General features: G+C 40.3%; 1 protein-coding gene across 6 annotated transcripts in view; it reads left to right on the forward strand.

Annotated features, from left to right (window-relative positions):
• pcsk5b (proprotein convertase subtilisin/kexin type 5b) overlaps positions 1–25,479 on the forward strand; it is a 76,613-nt gene that overhangs the window by 19,500 nt on the left and 31,634 nt on the right. For all 6 annotated transcript variants that reach the window (XM_044026298.1, XM_044026299.1, XM_044026300.1 and 3 more), the window contains exons 6-17: positions 2,365–2,453; positions 3,920–4,092; positions 7,145–7,357; positions 8,933–9,033; positions 13,656–13,759; positions 15,706–15,823; positions 19,928–20,116; positions 20,530–20,666; positions 21,108–21,239; positions 21,469–21,571; positions 23,217–23,410; positions 25,105–25,189. In XM_044026298.1, coding sequence (XP_043882233.1) covers positions 2,365–2,453; positions 3,920–4,092; positions 7,145–7,357; positions 8,933–9,033; positions 13,656–13,759; positions 15,706–15,823; positions 19,928–20,116; positions 20,530–20,666; positions 21,108–21,239; positions 21,469–21,571; positions 23,217–23,410; positions 25,105–25,189 — 1,638 coding nt within the window. The remainder of the gene's footprint in view (positions 1–2,364; positions 2,454–3,919; positions 4,093–7,144; positions 7,358–8,932; positions 9,034–13,655; positions 13,760–15,705; positions 15,824–19,927; positions 20,117–20,529; positions 20,667–21,107; positions 21,240–21,468; positions 21,572–23,216; positions 23,411–25,104; positions 25,190–25,479) is intronic.

Below are 25,479 nucleotides of genomic sequence, written 5' to 3' on the forward strand. Positions count from 1 at the left end.
GGCCACGTCTGTCATGGCGGCTGAGCTGTTAAACTGTTCATCGTCATCATTCTTTAAAGGTGGGATGGTTTCAGATTTCTCAGATTCCTGAAGGATAATATCAACGTGAGAAAACATCTGGTAAAGTGAAGATTGTTGTCAAACTATTGTTTTGTTACAAGAATGGTATGATGCCTGTTGGTTTTAATCTTTTTTCTGGCTATTTGTACGAGCAGATCTAACGAGTGTTCTGTGGATGTACTTGGGAATGAGGAAAAAAACCCTTTATAAATATAAATTATTAGAAATGATAAATCTTTCAGCTTTACCAATTAAGTTCCTTTTGCCTGCTTATAATGAATCCACCCTACCTCAGATTTTAAAGAACCTAAGTGATGAGCGAAATTGGAAGTTTTGTCTTGTCATGTGTTCTCTTGATTGAAGCATAAAAATAGTAAAAGAACAATTTATTTGATGTTTGCAATAAACATGTCTTATGGTGTGTTGAAGAAAAATACCCTTTCTTTTTAAATCGATTAATAGGTTTGGGCAGTTTTGAAAAAGTTTCACCATAATATAACTTCCATGTGAGATAATGCTCCACAAAAAAAAATCCAACACATTTAAACAATTTAAGAGGGAATTTAATTTGAAAATAAACTAAGGCTATTTCAGTAAGAATCAATAAATATACGATTGTTGTTGAATTAGAGTCAAAATTAGCAGATGGTTTAAAGAGAAATCAACTGAACTGGAGTTAGATGTGAAAGTTTTGTTAAGTTAATGAAGTGTTTGTGGTTGCATTTTGACAATTATTGTGCATGACCCTGCGTTGTTCCAACTTCCCACTGACTGTTGTCAGTTGCACAAACAGTATCTGGTTTTGGCCAAAACACAAGTTAGATCTCCTGAGTGACTGTGACACAGATGTGTAAAAAAAAAATTGAAAAATGCAGGCAAACGGAGCGAAAAGACGGCCAGACGGATGATTTTACGGGTTAGTGAAGTGAAGTGAGCGAAGGCTGTGGAAGCATTTTTAAAAAGAGCCAGTCAGTGGTTTGGCTCATTAACTGTGATAAAGGGGCCTATCACATATTTGCAGCCATTAGATATATACTACTTCAAGACAGTTTCATTTGTGTAAGCTCCTCTGTGAATGTGTGAGGTTGCTCCAACTCTACAGAGGATAAATGAATGTAGGGAGTGTGAAAATGTGTGAAGGAAATTAATAAAACATTTTGGGATATACAGTAATTCTCAGTCTCACTCAGAGTAAATGAGATAATATCGCTCTAAAATCTCTGTTTTTTGTGTTGTCATATGAAGCTAATGACAGCGGCTGAAGCAGCATGAGCATTTTACTGTGCTTTTAATGAAATAGCCCGAAAGAATACATAGAAATATTGCAATTTCAACAGTTTCTCCTAGCTCAAATGTTGCCTTCGGCACTGTAAGAAATCAATGACTTAATCATGTTGATTAATAGATTTTTCACCTGGAGTCATCTGGTTCCTGTGAAGTGGATTTTCCACTGCCGTTCCCTGGACTTGAAAAACTTCCCTGTGTTTCCTTGGGGGTTGCGTTAGCTAGATGCTGGGTTTCCATGGCAGCGGTCAGAGCCGTTTCCAGGGGGTGTTGTGATGCAGATGTTCTCTGCAGGAGGCGTTAGCATGTGTGAGTGTGTTTGTTCCGATCTAGAAAGTGGTGTTTTTGAGGAGGCGGAGGATGCAAACACACTTGTGTTTGTGTACGCTGGTCACTGACCCAGGCCGATTGTCACCACTGCAGTTACTGGTGGAATGTTACCCTGGTGTGTGTGCGCGTGTGCGCTGTTAGAGCCGTGCGAAAAAGTCTTATTTACTAATTATGCTGGACCTTTCCTAGGTTATTGTTTTTGTGTGTTTATGCTCATGTGCTCTCTGCACCAGTCCCTTTGAGACTGCCTCTCTGTGCTTATGTGCATGGGCGTGAGTTGTAGCTTTGCGTACAAGAAACATAAATTAACTGTAAACATATTAATCTTGCTGGAAATACACATGTTAAACTACCCCTTCTTCCGTTCTGTGAGGTCCTTTCGGGGGGGAAAGCTGTGGTAGTATCTGTAATACTATCATTTGTAATGCTTACTTAAGCAGTCATGTTTGGGATTACCACAGCAGGAATGTACACATGTATTAATGAAGATGCGTGTTTACATGCGTGTTCTTGCTCTGCACTTCAAAAGCTGCATATTTATCATCATGTGCCTTACTGCTCATGTATACATTTGCTTGTTTTCGACCTTGTCCATGACGTCCTCTCACCCTCTCACCCTGTCACTGGGGGTGTGTGTGTGTGTGTAAATCTGTGTGTACAATAAGCGGTTTATTATCACTCTTTCCTCAGACATGGGACACGGTGTGCAGGCGAAGTTGCTGCAGCTGCGAACAACTCTCACTGTATTGTGGGCATTGCCTACAATGCTAGAATAGGAGGTGAGTTGTTTATTCAGCAGTGTTGTGAATTGTGTTATGTATATACTGCATGTGTTCCATAGTAATTAAAGAGTTAATTTACAACTAAGTACTTAGGTTGGGTAAGCTTTCAATGCAATCATTGATAAATATTCAGTGTAATTTAAATATTCAGACAATAATTCAGAATTATCAGTTATGTTATTGGTGGCTCCTTTCCCTTGGTAATGGTGTTACTTTTTTGATAATAAAATGAACAATCAAATATTTATGCCCATCCCTAATGCAATAAACTACCATGTGATTTTAATACAATATACAATATTCTATACTGTGCAATGTCACATTTATTTAATTCCACTGTTTTTGGTCATTTTTGGCTAAGATATTGTATTCATGATGTAGTTGGTCTGCTGTCTCAAAAGATGTTATATACTAACAACGCCAGACAACACGCTACTTAAAACTATAAACTTCTAACTATAAATCCAAATTTATCTTAAAGGTAACAAATCATTTCTCTAATTTCAGTAGCTGCTGTTTTGTTTAACATGGCGTTCACCTTTTTAAGAAAAAGGTAAACTTTAAAATTTAATCTGTACTCTGTACATAAAATCTGTGCATCCACTGGTCCTGCAAATATTTCAGAATAAAAGCCTTGTCTGACTCCTGCTCCCTGAACCATTCTTTCACAATTGGAGTTTGATGAATCCTGGCATTGACATCTTAGAATATGTGCAAAAACCCTGACCGCTCCATACATTTAGATAGTCAGCTGACATATTTTGAGACACATAACCTACACATGACCAACTGAAACAACCCCAGATCATAAAACTGTGTCCATATAGGCTTGTGCAAAAGGCACCGAGTGAAATACTGGTGAAATATGCTGCTTTTTGGCAAGGCGGTGTGTCTAATTTGTGGCTTCTTCTTGTTGTTACTCTAATTTTAAGTAAAATAGTTTCCCACAGTGTCCATACTCTTCTTTATCTCATGAGGATAAAGGAATTTGGATAGCTACCACTTCTTCCATGCATCTTTATGCCCCCAAAAATATCATCCAAATCCAAATTACTTCTTGAGTTATGCTGCACACGGACAGACAAAGGTAATGAAAGGTGACGAACTCTGTTGGTGATGCATGATTGCCTCTGTGCTCCAACCATTTCATGAGTGACAACTTCAAAAAGGTTTGATAGAATGCAAAACCGAACTTCAGCACAATTTTAAATGTATAACCTAATACTTGAATACCTGTATTAATATTAATGTCGTGTGTGGGATGAGTGCACTGAGTAGGAAATACTCGCTAACTAAGCTGTTAATCACTGACTTGATTAATCCGTTTCTGAATGATTATGGTCATTATGACGCCCCATTAAGCTGCTCCAGTGGCTAATTCCGCCCCATAGTTATTTAGAAATATATACCTGTAGACAGTTTTTTTTGTTGATGCATCATTTTTTTGTGCGGTCGTGAATCAGGTGTGCGAATGCTGGACGGTGATGTGACCGACATGGTGGAGGCCAAGTCTCTGAGTCTCCATCCGCAGCACATTGACATCTACAGTGCCAGCTGGGGACCCGACGATGACGGCAAGACTGTGGATGGGCCAGCGTCTTTGGCCAGAACCGCCTTCGAGAACGGCATCCGCATGGTGAGCACATGCTCGTGTTCACATTCACGTACAGAGAGAGATGTACACATCAGTGATCGGCTGGCTGTCTATCTGAATCGGAAGTGCATAACTTTAAAAGTTGGTCATATGAGTTCACACAATGCTGATAATGCATACCAGCTCCATATGAGTCTGTGTTTCTCACTGTAGCAGTATTTGTATTTTGTGATATTCTGCAGTGTTCATTATGACAGCACATCATAATGATGCGATCTGGACTGGTGATCACAAGGGGTGATCAAAAAACCCGGTTGTTGAGCAGTGTGACTTGTTGTCCCCGCCTGCCCCTGCACTGCTGCTGCTGCTGCACATACACAAACACTCCCTCAGCCAGGTCTGATAGTATTGCTTGACAGAGCCTGATTTCAGATGGATGTAGCAGACACACTTTTCCGTTTACGAAGACTTAAACAAGAGGCAGAATAACAACAAAAACAACAACGACTAAAGTTATGCTTTGCTCCTCAGTATTCACATTGTGAGACTAGATACAAATGTACACTGTGTCTCCTTTGACTATCACCCCAGTCTGTTAGTATACATTCATTTACATATTCATAGCTTATTTTGCATAACGACAAGCTGATGCTCTGTTTTTTTGGCCGGGCGGAGTGTGGAAAAGCTATAACGGAGGTTAAATGGGGTGAAGTAATTTACCGGTCACGACTTGCACACCAACACATACATGTGTGCACACAGCTACACTTCCACCAAGTTTTCTGCCACTGGCTTTTTGCCATTTCATTAAACAGATGCAGACATTGGAGGAGGTGAAATAGACGGAGAGACAGTCGGTGGGGTGAAGGAGGGGAGTTGGTGGCGGACAATGTATTTATTTTTCAGACTGAGTTCTTTTAACTGGGAGGCTGAGCACGTGGCCTGTTACAGAAAGCAGAAAAGAAAGAGACAGAGAAAAAAAAGCGACTGACAGATCGATGGTGTGAGCAGAAGCGAGTCCCTGTTGTTCCTGACAGGCTGGTCTTTTAAGATGACAGAGGCGAGGGAGATATCTGTCCAACTGCTGCCAGTCGTGCATGTGTGTTTGTGTTTTCTTCTTTCTCCTGCTGTTTGTGAGTGTTCGTTTGTGAAGCTTGTGAAGTCAACATGTACCTGCCTATGTCTTATCACATTTTATCACAAATAGCCGAGGTGTTAATGACACAACTGCCGGCTGTGGAGAGTGTTGCAGTTTGCTCAGATAGTTGTTTGCTGACGTATGACATGTTTTTGTGTGTGTGTGTGTGTGTGTGTGTTTGTGTGTGTTTCTTGGCTATATTTAAAAAGAAAGTATGTATATTTATGTCAGTTTAACTTGGGTTGCAACAATTTATTGATTTATGGATTACTTAATAAATCGCCAACAATTTTGGTTAAAATATAATAATAATAAAATAAAAGCAAATTATGATATTGCAGCTTGAACAGTCAGGTTTCTTTGCGCCACTATGACAGTTAACTGAAAGTCTTTAGTTTTCCATTATACGGTGTGTGTGTGCATGAAGTGTCAATAATCATATCAGCATTTTATCCACATGAAAACGGGTATTGCTGTTTTTTTGAAAATCTCAAAACACCACCCTTGCGTTTTTGCACATATAACCAAAAATGCTTCTTCTCGAAAACGATGATGTCATAGTCCCACTGCTCTCCTGCTCTGGCATCCACTGTCTCTATCCTTGTTGTCGTCGTTTTCATCCTCCTCCTGTGTTTGGAGATTATTCGCTTCATCATAATTTTTATATCCCTTCCTTAGTCGCTCTGGCTTGGTTCATTCTCTCTCTGTTTCTGTGATTGTATACATTGTAATGTATACTTTAGACATCGTCTTTTACAGTTTTTGGTGTAGCAGCGCTAGGGAAAACTTTTCCATGTGGATTGGGCCTGAGTCAGTTCATCAGCTGTCTTTTCTGCTGACTCCTGATTGAACTCATCTCCACTGAGTGACTCCTTCACTGTGTGTCCACCAGGACCAGGGATTAAAGATCCTCATTGACTGCAAAGTCATTCTATTTTAAGTTGTCTTGTGAGAAATAATTGACATGGAATAAGAAAGATTTATTTGACAACAGTACAAGTAATTACAAGTCTGTGTTTACCCAGACCAGACATACAATTAAATAGTCAAAAAACAAAATCACAATGAAGTTAAAATGTATTTCTAGTGTGGTTTTCTCAAGGAGTAAGATGATGCAAGGTTGATTAAAATACGTTAAATCATAAAATATTTGTACGGCCCAAACTTATGATCGATAATTTAGCAATTTGTTTTTAATTTAAAGTGGTAAAATGGCTTTAAACGCTCCTTTTTTTTACTAAGATAATAGTTCATTGGTTAAGTAACCAATTTTTTGCATTCTGCATGTACTGTCCCGTCTTGTTATTCATTTATTTAGCTGCACTCCTTTTTTACAGTAATAGATTAAGACTGATGTCATTTTAGATCTTTTCTTTTTTCCCTTTTTCTTTTCTTTTCTCTTTAGCTCCAATTATGGGGAAGGGCATAAAAATATAATAGAATATATCATATGAAAATAATCAATGTATATTAGACCAGTCCCCAGTGTAATAAGAAAGACTTTATCAAGAGACTAATGATTCTCTCTCTTTATCCTCCTCGGCACGTGGTTTTGTTTACTGGAAACGTGGAAAATTGCGCCTGTCAAGCATTTTTAAATCAAATGTCGATCCCTAAGTGGTATGAGTTGAGAACTCACTCAGTCTTACATGTAAAAAAAAAAAATCACTCAGCAGTGTCCACACATGGGGAAAAGCTCTTTGAAAAGCTTTGTCCAGTTAAAATATAATCATACAATCAGTTAAAATATAATCATGTAACCAACTGAAGTTGGACAAAATCGTATCAGATCTGCTGGCTCTTCTGTTGTTGGTATTGATCTTGACGTCTTTGTACAGTGATTTCTACACAGTGAACCAACCATATCTGGTGAGCAGTAAGTGCCTGTAACTTCTGAGATAAAAAAAAAAAACGCCCAAAACATTAATATGTCCTCTCTGCATCTTCTTTGAACAGGGGAGGAAAGGCCGTGGCTCCATCTTTGTCTGGGCTTCGGGCAATGGTGGCCGCAGCAGAGACCACTGCTCATGTGATGGCTACACCAACTCCATCTACACCATTTCCATCTCCAGCACGGCAGAGAGTGGACGGAAGCCCTGGTATCTGGAGGAATGTTCATCCACTCTGACCACCACCTACAGCAGTGGGGAGAACTATGACCGAAAGATTGTGAGGATTGATTTGTGTTGACGTGTGCGATTATGTGCGTGTTTAATGCTTGAACCCGTGTGTGCGTGGTGGATTTAGGTCTCATTCTCTACCAATTAGGCCTCCCTGTCTATGTGCATTCATGTGTGTGTAGTGTGTCCTGATTCCTGTTGAGAAAGATTGTAGTAGAGATTTTTCCAGATGGCACATTGAAACTGGAGGGCTATGGGATTTAAGAAAGTTGTGCAGCTACACACAAAACACACAAAAAACCATTTTTTTGTGTGTGTTCATCCCATAAACGGGAACCGCTAGCATCCCCAGGCATTGTTGAAGAATGAATTTTCTGTCATGTCTCATCTTCACTTTGCTGCAGACAAGGCAAGCACATAACAATTGTCCATGAAACTGATATTACTCTTGACGGCGGCTTTTTTTCTTTTTAATAACAGCATGTTAAATTTGAAAGTGCCTTTTTTTTTTCTATTTCTTTCTTCTTTTTTATCTTTCTATCGACGGAATGTGCAATATCAGGCCAAAAACATGCAGTGTCTGCTTGTGTTCTGACAGTGTGTCATGTTCTTTAAGGGCTGGTCTATTTCGTAAGGCAAGATTTTAACCACTACCCTCATTTGTAACTCAGTTGGGCAAGGGAAAGATTGTTTTGGTGGGTCGATCTAAAAAGGTTGAGAATCACTGTCCTAGGTAACCATTCATTTACATTTAAGGCTGGCCATGATTTGATAAGGTGCTTTAGATATGTTAATTTTGCACATATGTATAATGTCAGTGCTTGTGATTGGCTGCCTCAAAGACGTGCAGAAGCTGCAACTGGAGATTTTACCATAATGTCATTTTTTGCCAAAACGGATTTTAAAAAATCGGTATTTAAAAAATATGGACATCTACATATGCATTTCAATACGATATTGAACATTTTGAATCAATACTTAGTGCTGTATGGCAGTGTCATGCTGCATTGCTTATTGGTTGCATGCAGTATCTGAAAATAAGTTTGTTCCACTAGAGCTTGTCCTGTCTACTTTAATGCTATTGGACAACTTTCACTACTTGCCTCACCATGTCTTTGTGTGTGTGTGTGTGTGTGTGTGTGTGTGCGTGTGTGTGTGGGTCCTTCACTAAGTGTTTCTTGGCTGACTCTCTGTTAATCTGTTTGACTAGTTTGCTGTCTGAAGCCAACAAGCAGCCGTGTGACAACACATTTTGCTACTTCATATTACTTCTTACTCGTCATCCTATGTTGCTCCTTGGACGAGAAATTGTTGGGTTCTTAGGTGTATGTGTCTGTTGTCTCCCGTGAGGCAGTGTATCAAAGCTGGAATGTGAGTTTCAGGTGTGTCTAAACCCTCCTAATCCTCATGACTTCATTCTTTTTTGGCAGTCTGTTTCTTCTTTTACCTCCCTTCCTTCTATCACTGTCACATTTTGTTCTTCTACCATATCCCTCCACTTCTGTAACAGTCTTCTTTTCTTCATCTTCTTTTAATGGTGAAACCTTTCCCTCCTGTTTCTTCCATGTACATTTCCCTTGCCTCTTATTTCCTCTGACTGTTTCCCCTTCTCCTCTATCTGCAGATCACAACAGACCTGAGACATCGGTGCACAGACAGTCACACAGGGACATCGGCCTCGGCTCCCATGGCTGCTGCAATTGTCGCTCTGGCCCTGGAGGCAAAGTAAGATCCATTTAACCTCATCCCTTCATTTATTTGACCCATACGTACCTTTTAATGCTCCACTCTTTCACTTTATTGGTCTAGAAGTCAGAGAAAAGGTGACGCATTTTATGAAATATTCTCTCAGAAAATATGTGTGTGCAAAGACACAATCTGGTTTTCAGAGATACGTCAGAGTTTCAAAGTGCTGCTGTTGGACCGTACAGCACATGGGCACGTCCACTGGACTTACAATACATCAACTTCTCAATTTCAGTTGCCTCCTGTCAGCTTCAGCACACAATTTATCCAATTTGTTGCTATGCTTTCATTTGCTTTTTCTTTTTTTAAAATATCTGTTTGAATGCAGGTTTTCTTTTAGTTCCTTTAAAGCAGTTTTGAGTGAAAGGAGTCATCGGCTGTTTTTTTTTTTTAAATTATGTTATTCTCCACACCAGTATGACTTAAGCCTGACTCAATGCAGAGGATTGATATTTAAAATGGCAACATGAGAAACTTCTATAGGTGGGTGACATAGGGGGGAGGGGATAGCATTGACTTTGTGACCCAGTTCAGACAAAGCATGGAGTTTGCATGTTCTCCCTATGTGTCCGTGAGTTTTCTCCAAGTACTCTGGTTTCCTCCCGCATTCCAAAAAAATGTTAATTGTACTGTATACAACTCTATATTGACTGTGTGTGTGAATGTGACAATGAATGGTTGTCTGTCTCTATACATGTCCCTGTGATGGACTGGCCCGGGTTTAACCTGCCTTTCCCCCTGTTTCAGCTGGGATTGACTCCAGCGACCCTCATGTGGAGGATAAAGCGGTAGACAATGAATGAATGTATGGCTATAAATTGGCATCACCTTCCTTCAGTTATATCTTTAAATATTAAGAGTTTTTTCAGAGCTGTTGTGTTTTGTGGCAGCTTAACCCTATGCCCGCTTATAGCGGTTTAAAAATCGGAATGATCATATGTGTATGTATGATGCAGTCCACATAGTTCCATCTCAGCTCTTCATGAAGCTCTTTACAGTGTAGCTAATATAGAATCATTAGGAACTATGAGAAATCACAGATGGTGTTCTTATTATTTTGCTGTTTTGGGGAAAAGTATTTAGACATGATGGCAATCCACAGTACGAAGGTCTGGGTGTGTGATCCGCTCCCACCAAGGGTCTCTCTGTGTGGAGTTGGCTTGTTCTCCCTGTGTGTGCATGGGTTTTCTCAGTGTTTTCCGGATTACAAACCTCTGTTTGTTTTGGGTTGAGACACAGCAGGAACCTGTCTGCTCTTTGTAACCTGTTGAGGTTCATAATTTATGATGAATTCATGAATTGGACTCTCAATTGGGTTTTTCCCTACTATCATATGTTCACTATCCAAGGTCTCTTTATTTAACCTGGATTATCCAATCCAAATCCCCCCCAGTAGAAAATATTCTTGGTTTACAGACCGTGCTGGGGACATAAACCAGTTTCCTCAACAAGATTATTACACGCTGCTTCTTGCCTGTCTGCTTTCGTCTTTTCTGCTGGCTCTCACTTACTCTCTGTCGTGCTTGCTGTGCTTCCTTCACTGCCACAATATTAAAAAAAGAAATGCTCTGGATTTCTATCTAACCATTCATTCAGTTTCTGACATGGATAGATGTGCATGCATGCACATGCAGGCAAAGGGGGACATGATCAAAGAGGAAAACAGTTTAGACAAACTGTGCAATGCTGATCGTATCTGCTCTTATCTGGTGAATGAAAGCAAGTAAACGTTGTGCGATAAACATGTCAAGACGCCATTATGCTAGACTTCACTAAAGTCTCTGTTGTGAGGTCTTTTCCCCCTCAATGCCAGAAATCTGTCCCATGCTCTGTTCTCTGTAAATGTTGCCAAGGTTAAGATGTTAGAAGTCAGCATATGGTTTATCTCTTTGTGATCTAGAGTCCATAACCAGTTCTTTCCTCTTCCCTTGTGTCTGGAATGGAAAAATGAGTGAACATGGAGACGGGAGACTTCAGGGAGGAAATTTGAAGGGATGAGAAGGATAACTCAGCATATGAACCTCATATATTAAAGGATTTTTATGAGATCAAAGCAGGCACAGATGGGCAAAAATATATTTGTATTCATTACTTTATACTACTTTACACTACATGCAGTTTTGCTTAAAACAAATGTTCCCAGAAAATGCACGACGCCTCCAAAAATACCAAAACTCCGCCGTCCCGGTGTTTGCTATTGTAAAATACTGCACAATGCATGTTATCACAAGATTTTATGTCATTAGATCCGTATGAGCCTTAGAATTCACCTCAACCTGCCGCTAACCTGCACCATCACCCCATTCCCCTCATAGTCCTTTTTTCTAGAAAAAAACCCTGCATTTGATTTAAAATTCATTGCAGTTAGGCAGATTATAGAATGTAAATGCAATCACTGGGCATAACCAAGGATGGCCTCATTTTTGCCTCTTCACTTCCTTCTTTGCTTTTCCTCACTGAAGATCACCTTTGTGTGTTTTTGTCCATAATAAGCTGAGCGCAGCATAGAGGAACATACATTAGTCTGATTCACTGCTGGTTTCCCCCCAGTATTTTAGCTACTCCATTAATTAGTATTGGCTTGTTTATGGGTAGACCAACTGTCCTGGCCTAGATAATGATGCCAAAGTCACTGTTAATTAATGACCATGAAACATTTATGGGACCATAATTACACAGTGACAGCAAAGCCTATTAATATTGATCTAAGCATTCATTATTCTGACTTTTCCCGGCTCCAATCCGTGCTTCTTTTTACTTGATTTGTTTCAGCTAGTCAAGAGTGTTTGAGTGTAAACTCAGAGGGGAGTGTTGGTACATTTTTAATCAGCAGTCTCTTAACTATAGGAATCTGGACATTATGGGAGCATGATCCCATTAAAAGATGTGTAAAAAATGTTTCCCATATAAATAATCCCTCCTATTGTTAAGTCCTGATTGCTGGTCATCCTTTATATCTCTAATAACTACAAAAACGGAAGGTAATTGTGGCCATGGTGGTTTGTTACAAACAGGGAAGTCAACCAAAGCAATCAGTCTCATTGTGTGCAGAAAGTTCAGTTTTTCTTCAAAGATATTAACCTACAAATACAAATCTGCAATACATATAAAACTGCTAGGTTTTAAATTCAATAGGTTAAGAATGTGCAAAGTAGAAAGTAGATGTATGAAATGCATTGTGTATTAGCTTATCCACAGGTAGCTCCTACAAATGTACAAAGTACAAATATTTTTGTTTTTAGTTAGACACAATAATGTGTCTGGAAAAAAAAAGTGAGCCCATTCTGTAATGAGGGCACTTCAAAGGATAGATGTGCTCTATTTTATAAAACTGGGTTAATGTGAAAGGGGAATTTGTTGTAAATGTCATATCTTATAAGTATGTATGGTAATCAGAATTACTTTTAATTAGTCAAATATTTTTTTAAGGCCCCTTTATATGGAATTGACTGTACTTTTCAACTCATGGAGGTAACGGCATTCAGTTTGTTGCATACAGGCAGTGTCAGTGTCCTAGTCCTAATTTGTGTAATATTGAAATTGGGGACTTTCAATCCACCTTTTTTGAAGTGCTGTCATTTCTATCCAAGGTGGTTTGTTTCTCCAGGGTTTAAATGTCTTCTAGAGCTTTGTGGGTAAAAAAGGACCTGTGATGGTGAAATAATGACACTGAAATAATGTGCATAGCCTCGATGTGTAAAGGTTGGCCCAATTTTGCCGCTTAATGCTCTCTGTCTCCCTCTTCATTAATTGATTTTAGTGTTGTTTTATTTTTTATTTTTCAGCCTCTTAAATGTAAACAGTGTCTGGTTTGTTTGCTCTATGCAACAAATAAATCTTAAATAAAATTGAATCGTTTTTTCCCATTTGTGGACTAAACCAGAAGACATTTTTGAGGAATAGGAAACATTGATTTACATTTGTGAATTGACAGATAAGTCCGTAACGAAGGTACACGTTAGTTGCGGCTCTAATTCGATCTAAACGTTGCGAACATTAAAATGTTAGATTTGGTTGACTGATTGAGAATAATACCTGGATCCTGGTCTCAGCTGTGGAGGGAGGAACAAGAGGGGAGAGAGTGGAGCATCTGGACAGCATGTGAGATGGAAGGGAATCCCATGAAACTTGGTGACCCACTTCTTCCTGGTTTTTCTCTTTTTTTTTAAATGTAGAGTGTGGACATCAAAGGGGTTGAGACACATGTCTGCCATCTTGAAATGGATCTCCCTTGAGATTTGAGAAACAAACAGGTCAACGGGAATTTATGCCCATCTATGCCTCTCTGTAATTTTCTCTCAGTAATTTAGCTTGTTTATTTATTCAAAATTATAAAAAATATATATAACGATTTTACATGCCTTTTCACATTTTGTCCTAACACAAATATGTCACCATGTATGAATGTGAAATAAAAGAGGAATGTTTTCCCTCTTTTATTTCACGTTGCAGATTCTGCTTTTTTTCTAATACAAATCAATTTAGTTGTTACAAATTCTTCTTCTTACACATTGTACCTTTAAATAAATTAAATAATATATATAATATTTTTATATATATATTTTTTTAAATTTGTTTACCCTATCTCTGTCTTTTCCTAGTCCTCTTCTAACATGGAGAGATGTACAGCACATCATTGTAAAGACATCTAGAGCTGGACATCTCAGTGCCCCCGATTGGAAGACCAATGCTGCTGGTTACAATGGTATACACACACACACACACACACACACACACACACACACACACACACACACACAAGCCTGTTTTTATATCTTACTGAGGACACTTCATTGACATAATGCATTCTCTAGCCCCTTATCCTAACTTTAACCATCACAACTCATGGTGCTTTTCCACTTTACAGTTGTAGCAGGACTCGGCTCGACTCTTCTATTAGTACATGCTCTGGTGAAGTTCCAAACGAGCTGAGCCGGTACTATAATGTGACGTCAACAGACTGCCAGCCACTTATTGGTAGAGAGTGTCGGCACTACAGTGCGTTAATCTCCAACATGTAGCAAGAGGAAATTTCTAAAATCTCAATATTTAATAGAGGAGTCTGGTGTATTTAGCAACAGATGTATTTTGACTTTAGTGACTGTGTCAGACGGAGTCTGTGCTCCGGTCATGCAGGTCATCGAGTCGAGCCGTGCGACAACTGTATAGTTGAAAAGCGCCGTATGTGCCCTAACCCTAAAACCAGGTCTTAACCCTGAGAAAAGCCCTTTACAGTTGTGGGGCCTGGAAAAATGTCCCTACGGGTTTTGACCTCACAAAGATATAAATACAAGTACAAACACACACACTCACAGGTTTGTGCAGCTATTCTTCTAAGGACACTGCAATGACCTCCATTCATTGGGACAGCCTAAACACAGCGTTATCCTTAACCTTAACCTAATCACAATTGAAATCTTAGCCAGATTTTGAACACCACAAGGACTACAGAGAGGTAACAAATACAAGTGTTCACGCACATACCAATGGACAAATGGATTTGAATGCTATAAAACAGTTCAGACTACTTTCTGCAGTGTTCTTCTCAATCAGATTGGTTCAGAAATACTAAAAGACGTGTACAAAATTAGTTAATTAATTCCCATGAATTAAACAAGTGTGTTTCATTTGAACCTTTCGGTTTACTGCTAATTGACATGTACATGTGACTGTTCTACATCTCTTCACTGTACCAGAAAAAAGAGAAAACAGGACACAGACTGAAGTCTAACAAGGCTTTATACTGAAGCTTCCCAAAATACCTTGGCTCTGACGCTGCTGAAGCGAATACCCACTGTCACAAGCACCGTCTACTAGAAAAGCCGAATCTTTGTTTTGACAACTTCAGGTTTATTTGAATTCAGCGCCACATCGTAGTCGATGCCGCGCGCTCACTGCATCGACACAGCGGTCGAGCTACAGTTGCATTTACTATTCACGGTGGGATGTTTTGTGTTTGGAAGAAAAATACAGAACAGCCGCAGAGAAATCAGTATGCATTACTGTGATTCCTGCGTCTCTTTTCTCCAGCCCGAAGATGGGAGCTCGGGAGTTTCCAAAAAGTCTTTTACTTGTAGTTAACCGACTGTGTTGCCAGCTGCCGTCTGTCAGGATCCATGTGTTGGTTGCGGTTTTGTAATTTTGTGAGTGCTTGTTCAAGTGTGTTCGCATACCTGTGTTGTGTGTGCACATGCTTGCGGCGCGTGCACACGCGTGTGCGTGTGTGTGTGTGTGCGTATGAGAGGGAGAGACAGAGAGAGTGAGAACTAAGGGTCAGCCAGGCTGCAGGCCCAGTGTGCCTGGAGATTATCCAACTGAATGTTTTTTCAAAGAGGAACTAAAGAGAAACAGGACTGGAGGGGGGGAGGGGGGTGAGGTGGGGGGTCTGTGTGAAGTATGGAAGGAATTCATATTAGATTAGCTCTCTCCATGAGTTGAGCTGCTATTACTCAATCATATACTTTTTAGTAAACATCAAATAATCTAAAGATTTTTACAGACTTGTTCACTGATTCTTAATTTGACTCGCCTTCACTTAAACTTATCCTGGAGCTTGAGGTATTGATAAACCATTAACGGCACAAGACCCCGTAGAATCACTTATGGACTCTCTTGAGCAGCTTAGTACTTAACTTTACTGTTTCCCCACAGTCAGCCACTTGTATGGATTTGGCCTGATGGATGCTGAAGCGATGGTGAAGGAGGCAGAGCGATGGAGGCAAGTCCCTTCTCAGCATGTCTGTGTGGAAAGCGCAGACCGACAGATCAGGTAGAACTTTTGCACGCTCGCATGCATGCACACACACACACAAACACTCACGAAAGCTTACTGCCTTTAACTTGTTAACACCTAAGCCTCAAAATATCCGTCTGGACTCTTTTGCTTATTTTAATCACAAAAGGGCCAGAAAATGTCCTGTGAGTAACTGCTTTTGCCCAGTTTTCCAGAATCTGGCAGTTATTTATAATTTCCTGTATGTTAAAATTGTGTATTGACAATTTAAAATGAATAAAAACATTGATGTTGAGGAAAAACATTGTATTATATGTACATGAACACCAGATTTCGCTTGTTCAATGAACAAAAATGGGCCAAAAAAAGGAAACCACTCTATGTACAGGCTTTTCTCGGACTCTCCTCTCTGGTGACGTCCGGCTTCCTGCAACAGCGCGAGGGAAATTACCATAATAACCACATATTGCCGTTGCAACATCTCAGCTTTCGGAAACCCGTTGCAATTTTTCCAATAGCGCAAACTGTCGCATAATTACGGTGAAGTGTGTCTGCGATACGCTCTGTGTTAAAGGGTTAAGCTATTCCTTTACAGGGTGTCTGCAGATCCTTAAAGTCTTGTATTAAAAGTCTTAAATGTCCTAAAAAATTACAATTAATCTGGCGCTCAAAGGTCTTAAAAAATCCCTCAGACACAATAAACTAGATTGCCACATTTTCTTTTAGTGGTTTGCATTTGTGCATAACTGAGGTCAGAATGAGTGAAACTAAGTCGTCAGGGACAGGAAGTGAGAGTGTGAAAAACAGAAAGTTAATAAAGCTGTTACAACGAGTGCATAAGTTGTAAAGATTGCTTTGATGTCTCACTCCGCTCACTTTTCACTTCAGTTTGCTCATGTTTTCAGCTGCTTTCTCTACTCATTCTTGATCTTTTTTAATGGGAAGTGCATAATGGACTCGACGAGACGATCGTCTTGGGTATTGATTGTTTTGCTACTAAGAACCTGCTAGATGGGCAAATATTCTGTGATTTTCAGGTCTTGCATTTGATCAAAGTGGCCTTTATTTTGGCTTTTGGATGGTGCAGATAACAGACGTCTTGTTTAGCCAAGTCTAAATGGAAAGCATCTTATTCACTAACTCTGTGAACATGTAGACATTACACCCACATGCTCTATGTTTGCTGCTGTAACAGCCTCCAGTGTTTTGGGAAGACTTTCTATAACAGTTTACGTCTTGGCTGCGGGGGATTCATCCATATTGATGTCACATGAGCACGACTGAGGTCAGCCACTGTTGCACCTCGTCTTAAAGGTGTTTGACAGGGGCAGAGTTCAGGCGGCTTTGCATTGTAGTCAAAAATACTTCACCCAAATCTGAGAAATACAGTTTCTGCATTGTCCTCACTTTGATCAGAGGGGAATATGACCTCCAACCAACTGTCAATGAAACAGTAATTATGTAGGATATAAGATGATCAAAGACTGAATTTTTCCCCTCGAGTAAAAGTTGAAGAAACCAGTGTATGATCCACAAAGTCATGAAGTCAGTGGCAACTGGACTTGTAGATTTCTCGGAAATGTTTAACCGCTCATCCAAGAGTTCTGAAAGTTCAGTTCTGAATGTTTGTAGTGACACTCGGTCCTTTGCAGGATTTTGATTGAAGAAGTTTATAAGGTGATATATATTGTTATTGAATTACTGCGTCAGCCCTAATAATAAGGCACTGACTGAGTGATAATATACAGCACACATTTATGTGACATGCAGGTGAAGTGAGTCAACTTTAAAACCAGAAAATGTGATAAAATATGGTTGTGCTGCATTATAAAAACAGATCGGACATGTTGGGCTTCTTTTGTAGATTTGTCTCACACAACTCCTACCCCCTCTGTCTGTCTCGGTCTTCTCTCTCTCTCTCTCTCCCTCTCTCAGTTGCTCTGTCTGTCTTTTCTTTCTCTCCCATTTTTCTCTCTCTGGTGTTTTATGCACCGGCATGTGTTTGAGAGTGCGGTTGTGCAAGCTGTACCTTGATAGGGGCCAAGCATTAGTTCTGGCAGGGTGGTTCTCACATAAGACCCTTACTACATGCACACATGCATGCGCACACACACACACACACACACACACACACACACACACACACACACACACACACACACACACACACACACACACATACACACACAGAGCCAAGACTTCACAGCTTGTTATTCTCGATGCAGCTGGAAGTCTGAACGCTGTTCTCTGTTAGGCTGCCTGGTTGAACTTGAGCCCTGGCCTGGACTGCTTTGCTTTCAGTCAACGGCTCGATGTCCAGTGTTTGTGGCTTTTTATCAGTGTTATTCTGTCTCTTCCGCTCCAGCACTCCACTCACTCAGTCTGTTCTGCGTGACGCTTATGTAAAGCCCAGCTCGTGTCAGAGGCGGTTATGCTCAGTCCTCCATACTCATCATGTTATGTGTGCGTCATTATGGCAACATTCCCAGCGTTGTTGGCTGAATGAAGTAAAAGAACAACCCTCTCACCTTTGCCCCCTTTCCCCGTTTGTCTGTAAAATTTGGAGATCAGTGGAATGGTCAGTCACACATTGATTGTAAGTTACTTCCACTGTAACTTGCTACATAAGTGCAGCCGTCACCTCATGCTGTGTTTCCACACACCCTGTGGCTGGCCCCTCAGACTGCGTTTGGTAATGTCTGTCTGCAGTCACTCGCTTCACTCCACTTGGAGCATACACACGGCAGGAAAATTGCCTGATTTGTGTGCAATCAGGCTGGTGGTAATCAGCTGTGCATCTGCTCCACTCTGTCCCACGTGTACGGTTCACTTCTCTGCATTGTGTCATTGGGAAGCCAGAGCTGTGATATCAGCCCCAGACTCCCCAGCCATTCCTCCTGTCCGCTTTCCAAACAGTCATGGGCTACTTAGGAAAGGAACGTTCAGTGTTTCGCTCCAGCTCCGTCGAGTCAGTGTGAGCTAACGTCATTTTGTTGTTTGTGTTTTATGTTTTCGATAAACAATCAGATCAAGTTGAAGTAAAAAAAAAATATGAAAAAGGGGCTTGTTTTTTCTTCTTCTTTTAATGATGTATTGATCTAACTGACCGTGCAGTGTCGCTACTTTAAAACTGCTTTTTTTTTTAATGGAAATTACTTTACAAACCAACTGTATGTTGTGACATTTTTACTAAAAACAACCAGGTTAATATATATATATTACTTTAAGACTGCAGTTGCTCCTTGTCTCAACCCAAGTGGGAGGAATAGTTTCCTATATAAAAAAAAAAGCTTATTTTTTTCCTGCAAAAAAGCAGATAATAATAAACTTCTTTGTTGTATCACTCAGTAAAAAATATCCTCATTCTGTAATTGTAACCCTGACCATGGGAGGATCTAATGAAGCAGTTTCTAATACACAATCAAGCAGTCCCTGGACTTGAGTGTCTTTCAAGCCTTCACCAAATATCTTAAAATTGATGAAAAAGAAGAAGTATTGTGATCCATTAATGTGATCTTTTGCCAGCAAGTATAATTTACCAGCTCTGCGTTAGTTTCCAGTGAATGAACTCTGTAATCCGGTGCTGCAGGGAGTTGATTTGTTGCGTTGGCTCAGCTGCTCTGTGTGCAACTGCTGTGCAGCAGGAACGCACGACTCTGAATAAACTCTTGCATAGACAGTGGTTTCACAGTGTCCGCTGCACTGGACCTGTCCCGTGTTTTTACTCTTTTTTTGGTGTTGTATTTCTATTATATTAGATCATACCACACATGTTCTTCAAGGGGGTCATTACATGTTTGTGTTGGCTATTATTGTTATTTTTTTTTCTGCTGCTCAGCCATACATGGCAGACCGCTTCAATAATGTTCCCTGTGATCACACTCTTATTTCTTGGATGCTTTGAATGGTTGAGGTCTGAAATACGAAAAAACCTTAATATGTTGTATAATATTGGGAGTGTTCAGACCTGTACTTGGCACCATTTGCATGTGTAATAATGAGCAGTTTAACCCTGCTGCCATAATGGTGGCCAGTTTTAATTCACTTCAACCAACTATGTGGGTTTCTCTGGTATAAAATTGACTGCCGTTGGATTTTTCCGACTCGTCTCTTCATTGAGTTTCATCCCGTCCTCCCTAGAACAATCCGCCCAGACCACGTGGTTCGATCCGTGTACAAGGCGACAGGATGCACCGACAACCCCAACCATCATGTGATCTACTTGGAGCACGTGGTTGTGCGGATAACAATCACACACCCTCGCCGTGGAGACCTGTCCATCAACCTGACATCGCCGTCTGGGACCAAGTCGCAGCTGCTTGCCAACAGGTAGTTAATGTAGTGACCATTTGTGTGCATTGCTTGACGTCAAAGTAACTAACTGACATCACAGAAATACAGAATGTCATGAAAGTAGGATTTCATTTTTCATTACATTTAAATAAACGAGCATTATTAAAATGGGAATTCCCTTAAAAACCCTTTACAAACAGAAACCTCGCAAGGATTGAATGCTGGATGTAGTGTAATCTGTATGTACACAGGCCATGTTCACCTCAAATAAACCACACTCCTCCTCAGTGTTTGTCTATAGCTCATTAGAGGATGTGATTGCACTCGGTGGAGTGGTTTAAACAGTTTGTTCTGGCATTTGCGACACTTGAGCAGTTTCCTCATCTGATATCACTGTGTGTGTGTGTGATTTGCGTGTGTTTGTGGGTGTGTTTACTCCTGATATGCAGGTTGTTTGATCACTCTATGGAGGGTTTTAAGAACTGGGAGTTCATGACCACCCACTGCTGGGGAGAGAAGGCAGCAGGCGACTGGGTCCTAGAGATCTATGACTCACCTTCTCAGCTCCGCAGCCAGAAAGTACCTGGTATGACATGTTGGCATTTTTCTTTTAAATTATTTTGAGTTCAGGTTCATTTGAATAGACCGATAGTTTGTCACTTTTTAAACAGCATAATTAAGTCTCTAATGGAGAGTTGCTCTTATGTTGATCACTATAACCCCAGGTAACCTTTGCCTTGTTCTTCTGGAAAACTGTTAATCACTTCGAGGCTGGATATGTTTTGACTTGAACTAGATTTTAATGTTAAAGTTTGAATTATCATCTACTACTGTACTATACAGTTGCATTCTGTGGCAAATTTTGTATAATTTGCAGCATATACAAGTCAAAGTTAAATTAGTGTGGAAAGTGAAATATCCCTGAATTAATTAATACAGAATAGATTAGTAGCAGTGCACATAAACATCAGAGGCTGATCAGCTTGTCATCATGTTTCTGTGTTACGTTTACGTTCCCTCTGTTTAGGCAAACTGAAAGAGTGGTCACTGGTGCTCTATGGCACCTCCGTGAACCCTTACTCATCTCTGCGCAATGACAAACCTCGCTCCGCGGAGACGGTGACACCCACTGATGAGGAGTTCACAGAGGAATACAGTGGTAAGTGATAAATACAGAACGGTACACGGACACGTTGTTTTGCAACAATTATTTTTCCTGCTTTGTTACGATGGATAATTATTGTATATGGTTTAAGGACATGATCAAAGAGTGCATTACATTAAAATGACCCTTTCCATCCATGTTATGATATGGTGCGACATTGTTTGACTGTGAAATCGCCTCTCTTTTGATCACCAAAGTTTTAAAATCCTGTACACGTCTCTAGGCCCCTGTGACTCTGAATGCAATGAGAACGGCTGTGAAGGTCCTGGACCTCATCACTGCATCAACTGCCTCCACTACTTCCTCAAGTTCAAGAACAACACCAGGTCAGACTAATAACTAATATCAGCACAGATGTTGGCATTCCACTTTTTTTAATGTTTAATCAAAATCACACCTTAAAAGGCAAATCATCTTAAATTGTTGCCAAACCTTTTCCCTCAATAACATCATCTTTGGAATGTCTGTCAGGATTCTCCTTGATGATCTATTGTATTTAGAGTTTTTTCAGTTGTGAGGAAGTGAATAAATAAACCGACTTGTAATAAAATCTGTGTTGTAATGAAAATTCGACTGGCTGAAATGAAACTGATATTGATTTATGGACATATTTGCACATCAGGAGGAATTTCTGTCTGTGAATTTAGCTCGGACTGCAACACAGACATCTCTCACGTAACTTGCATTTTGTAAAACAGTGTTACGACGAGGCATTCACTGATTTGTGTAGAATGTTTCCCTTTCCCACGATGTCGTGGCACAGTTGTCACAGGTCACCGCTTGCTCCTGTTACTTCATAACCTGATTAATTTCAGCCGGTCCTTCTGAGAACTGATTCCGTTTCCTGTTGGCCACAGAATGTGGCGTCCGTTGTTTACCCCTGTTAATTTGTGAGTGTGTGTGTGCGTGTGTCTGCGCACGTCAGTGTGTGTGCCCTTAGGAACCCATTAGGATCAAAGTCTGTTGTAATTGCCTTTGTGTCAGCGGGTCTCGGCACTAATAAAAGGCAAAGCAATGCAGGTGCATGAGAATGTGCAAGCTTAGGTGCTGCCTTATCATTAGTCAACTTCAGACGTGCGCTGCCCTTTTCTGCCACCACAGGGAGCAATTGATGAGTGAAGATTGGAGTGGTGCAAGGGAAGAGGAGTGGCAGTGTTGTGTTTAATGTTCAGATAATTACATCCCTAAGTATGTGTTTGTTCGTCTAGACCCACTCAGAGGGTGAGTGCTGCGCACAGGAAGTGATTTGTTTTATGTCAAAGACAGACGGAGACAAGGGCAGAACGTGGGTCAGAGTATGATTGAAAACACAAAGAGTTAAGTAATGTAAATGTTAATCCAGTCTGAGGACGGACGCATGGTGTGTTCTACTGCACATGTGGATTAAGTGTTTTACACGTGCCATATGTGCTTCTTGGCAGATGCCGCTGCAGTGTGTGAATGAAGCTTAAGGAGCGTGTGTTTTGTGCTCTTCAGGATTTTTTGGAGATCATTTTCACCTTAGGAAAGGGAGCCTCTGGGGGAATTGTTGGTGTGACGAAGGCCTGTGAAGTTATCCAACAGATGTTACACCTGTTTGCCATATAGCCACTGCACGCACACACTGTGTTCCTGTACTTCTGTAGCTTTTTCCCAACTCATTAATTTGATGAGATGCATGGGAAATAGGTTTACATGGGTGATTATGAAAGAGAATATCTGGTTTGGTTCTATAAAACTAAATTTTATTGCAGCTTTTTAATTGCACACAGTGTATTTTTTTGTCACACATATGTTTAACATTTTAACATTAGCTCATTAAAGCAGTGTTGTTAACCTATTTAATCCCATCGGAACATAGAGGTTGTTTGTTAACGTTATGTTGTTAATCTGGAAACACGTTTGAAAAGCATGCATTGTCCCCTTTTTTTGTGTTCCACATTTGCCTTATGTGTCTCTTCTCTCCATCCAAACAACACATTCTCTCTACAGGATGTGTGTGTCAGAATGCCCCAGTGGCTTTTTCCGCGATGATCGGAAACGCTGCAAGAAGTGCTCCTCGTTGTGTGAGACCTGCGTCGGTAGCCGCAGTGACCAGTGCACCACATGTCGGAGTGGTTTCCACCTCAACGAGGGCTCCAACACATGTGTTGCCAGCTGTGCTGACAGCTTCTACCTCGACCGTGGTACGTTTTCACGCCGCGATCGACGCCAAATATCCTCACTAAACGAGGGCATGTGATTGCACAGAGGGGAGCCCAGAATGAGTTTCCTTACTCTTTATTTTCTTTCATTGTTAGCGCAGCTTGAGGTTCTTATACGCTTCTTTTGACTTCAGTAGCAATCTACTCCTTTGCACGTGTTTCTCATAATGTAATACATTTAACTTAACTTTAATTGTGTTCGGAGCATGCATCCAAAAACACATAATGTCAGAGTGTTAAAGCTCATTCATCTGTCCTGGCTTGTCCATTGTTACTTCTCCGTCTATTGATCAGCTCAAAGTATGAAGTCCCTTAGATATTAAAAATATTGAGGATGAGGAAGTTAATCTATTAAAAATGGACACTGGACATTTAGAAAAAATCTGCAGCTGGATTTTAGTTGAATACCTCTGAATGATGCAGTTGCTTTGGTGATGTAACGTCTGCACACAAAACAGATTGAGTCATCTGCATGTAAACAGACTTTAACATATTGAAGTAAAATAAAAGTGATCTCCTTTTTTTTTTTAAATTTGCGTCAGCCACTGATGTAGTGAGCAGCACAGTGGTGTTTCATACAGACTAGTGAACGTACATGCTTACTGTTTTTGTTTTATTTTTGCCAGCCTGGATGAAAGAAGAGCTAGAATGAGAGACTGGGACTATGTATATCTTTATAATTATATCTATACATGGGTTTTGCAGCCAATACAGTGAGAGTCCTGGCAGTTGTGAGAGTGTTTGGCAGCAGATCTGATGTAAACTGGTCCAAGTTCAATCATAACATTTCCGCAGGCCAAGATGTAGTGGATACATTTTTACTTTTGCGTTGCATTAAATGAGCTATCTTGAGTCTTATGTGTCTTATGTGGACACGCAACGTCAAGGAAACACAGAGGATGCAAATTTAATTACACACAGGACATTTGAGATGCATGGTTATCCACTTACAATCTCTATTGAAGGTAGAGATTGATTTAGCAACATTTATTGGTTAAGTTGCATGTTCCCACTGAATATCGCAAGTATGTTGTAGCCTTCAGTTACGGTCCAAATTAAAATGTCTGTCCATTGTGTACTATTGTAAAAACATCATGGTCCAGAATGGCTAAAGGCTCATTCTGAAGTAAAGAAAAACATCCAGTCATGAAGTATAGTTATTTAATCCTTGGTTTCTGCCAAATGAAAATAATTTCACTTACATTTAGCACACTGGACCTGAATTGCTGTGTCCTTATATGGACATCCTGGGGGTGTGTGTTTATACATCACATCTTCAGGCTTTAAAAAATGTATCACATGTTTAAAAAAACAAAACGGGAGTAGTGATACTAGTGCAGAAGTCACAAAATGGACAGTTTTTCCATTTATCTTTGTTCATAAAAACCAACTTTGAAATGTGATGTTTTTCCAAATTCCAGAATTGTTGCTGAAGTCAGCTGTGTCCATTTGCCAAGTGTCAAAGCGCCTCATCGCCTCCTCCTCCCCTCTCTACAATCTCTTTTCCTCGCAGCTTCAGACTGCTGACATTTCCTCCTGCCCTTGTGTCCCGCTCTTCAGTTCATAAGCCCCTTCTTCTGCCTTTTCCCCCTCTCTCTCCTTCATCTTTCTCACTTCACTTCAGTCACGTAACGCCTTCTTCTCCTCCTCCTCCTCCTCACCCTGTGTTTTTCCAGATTCCAACATTTGCAGAAGATGTCCAGAGGACTGTAAGAAGTGCAACACCTCCAATATCTGCACAGAATGTAAACCTGGGATGAGGTAAACTGAACAAACGTGTTCTCACCACACATTCACCACTAGTTTAAAGGTCCAGTGTGTAAGAGTGAGCGTTTGCTACAATCTGGTGAGACTGCAAATTGAAAAACAAATGGAGGAGTCACGAGAGAACGACAGTGCCTCTCACACACACCATAGAGGCTGTCGTCTTCTCTTGTGTCCATAAGGCTAGACTTTTAAGTACATATAAAAGTCTAATTCTACTGATACAAAAAAGCTTATTTAAGGGTATTCTATTTCTGTCAATAAACCCTCCTAAATGTTACACACTG

The sequence above is a fragment of the Solea senegalensis genome, linkage group LG5, assembly GCF_019176455.1.
Source record: "Solea senegalensis isolate Sse05_10M linkage group LG5, IFAPA_SoseM_1, whole genome shotgun sequence".
NCBI classification, from domain to species: Eukaryota; Metazoa; Chordata; class Actinopteri; order Pleuronectiformes; family Soleidae; genus Solea; species Solea senegalensis.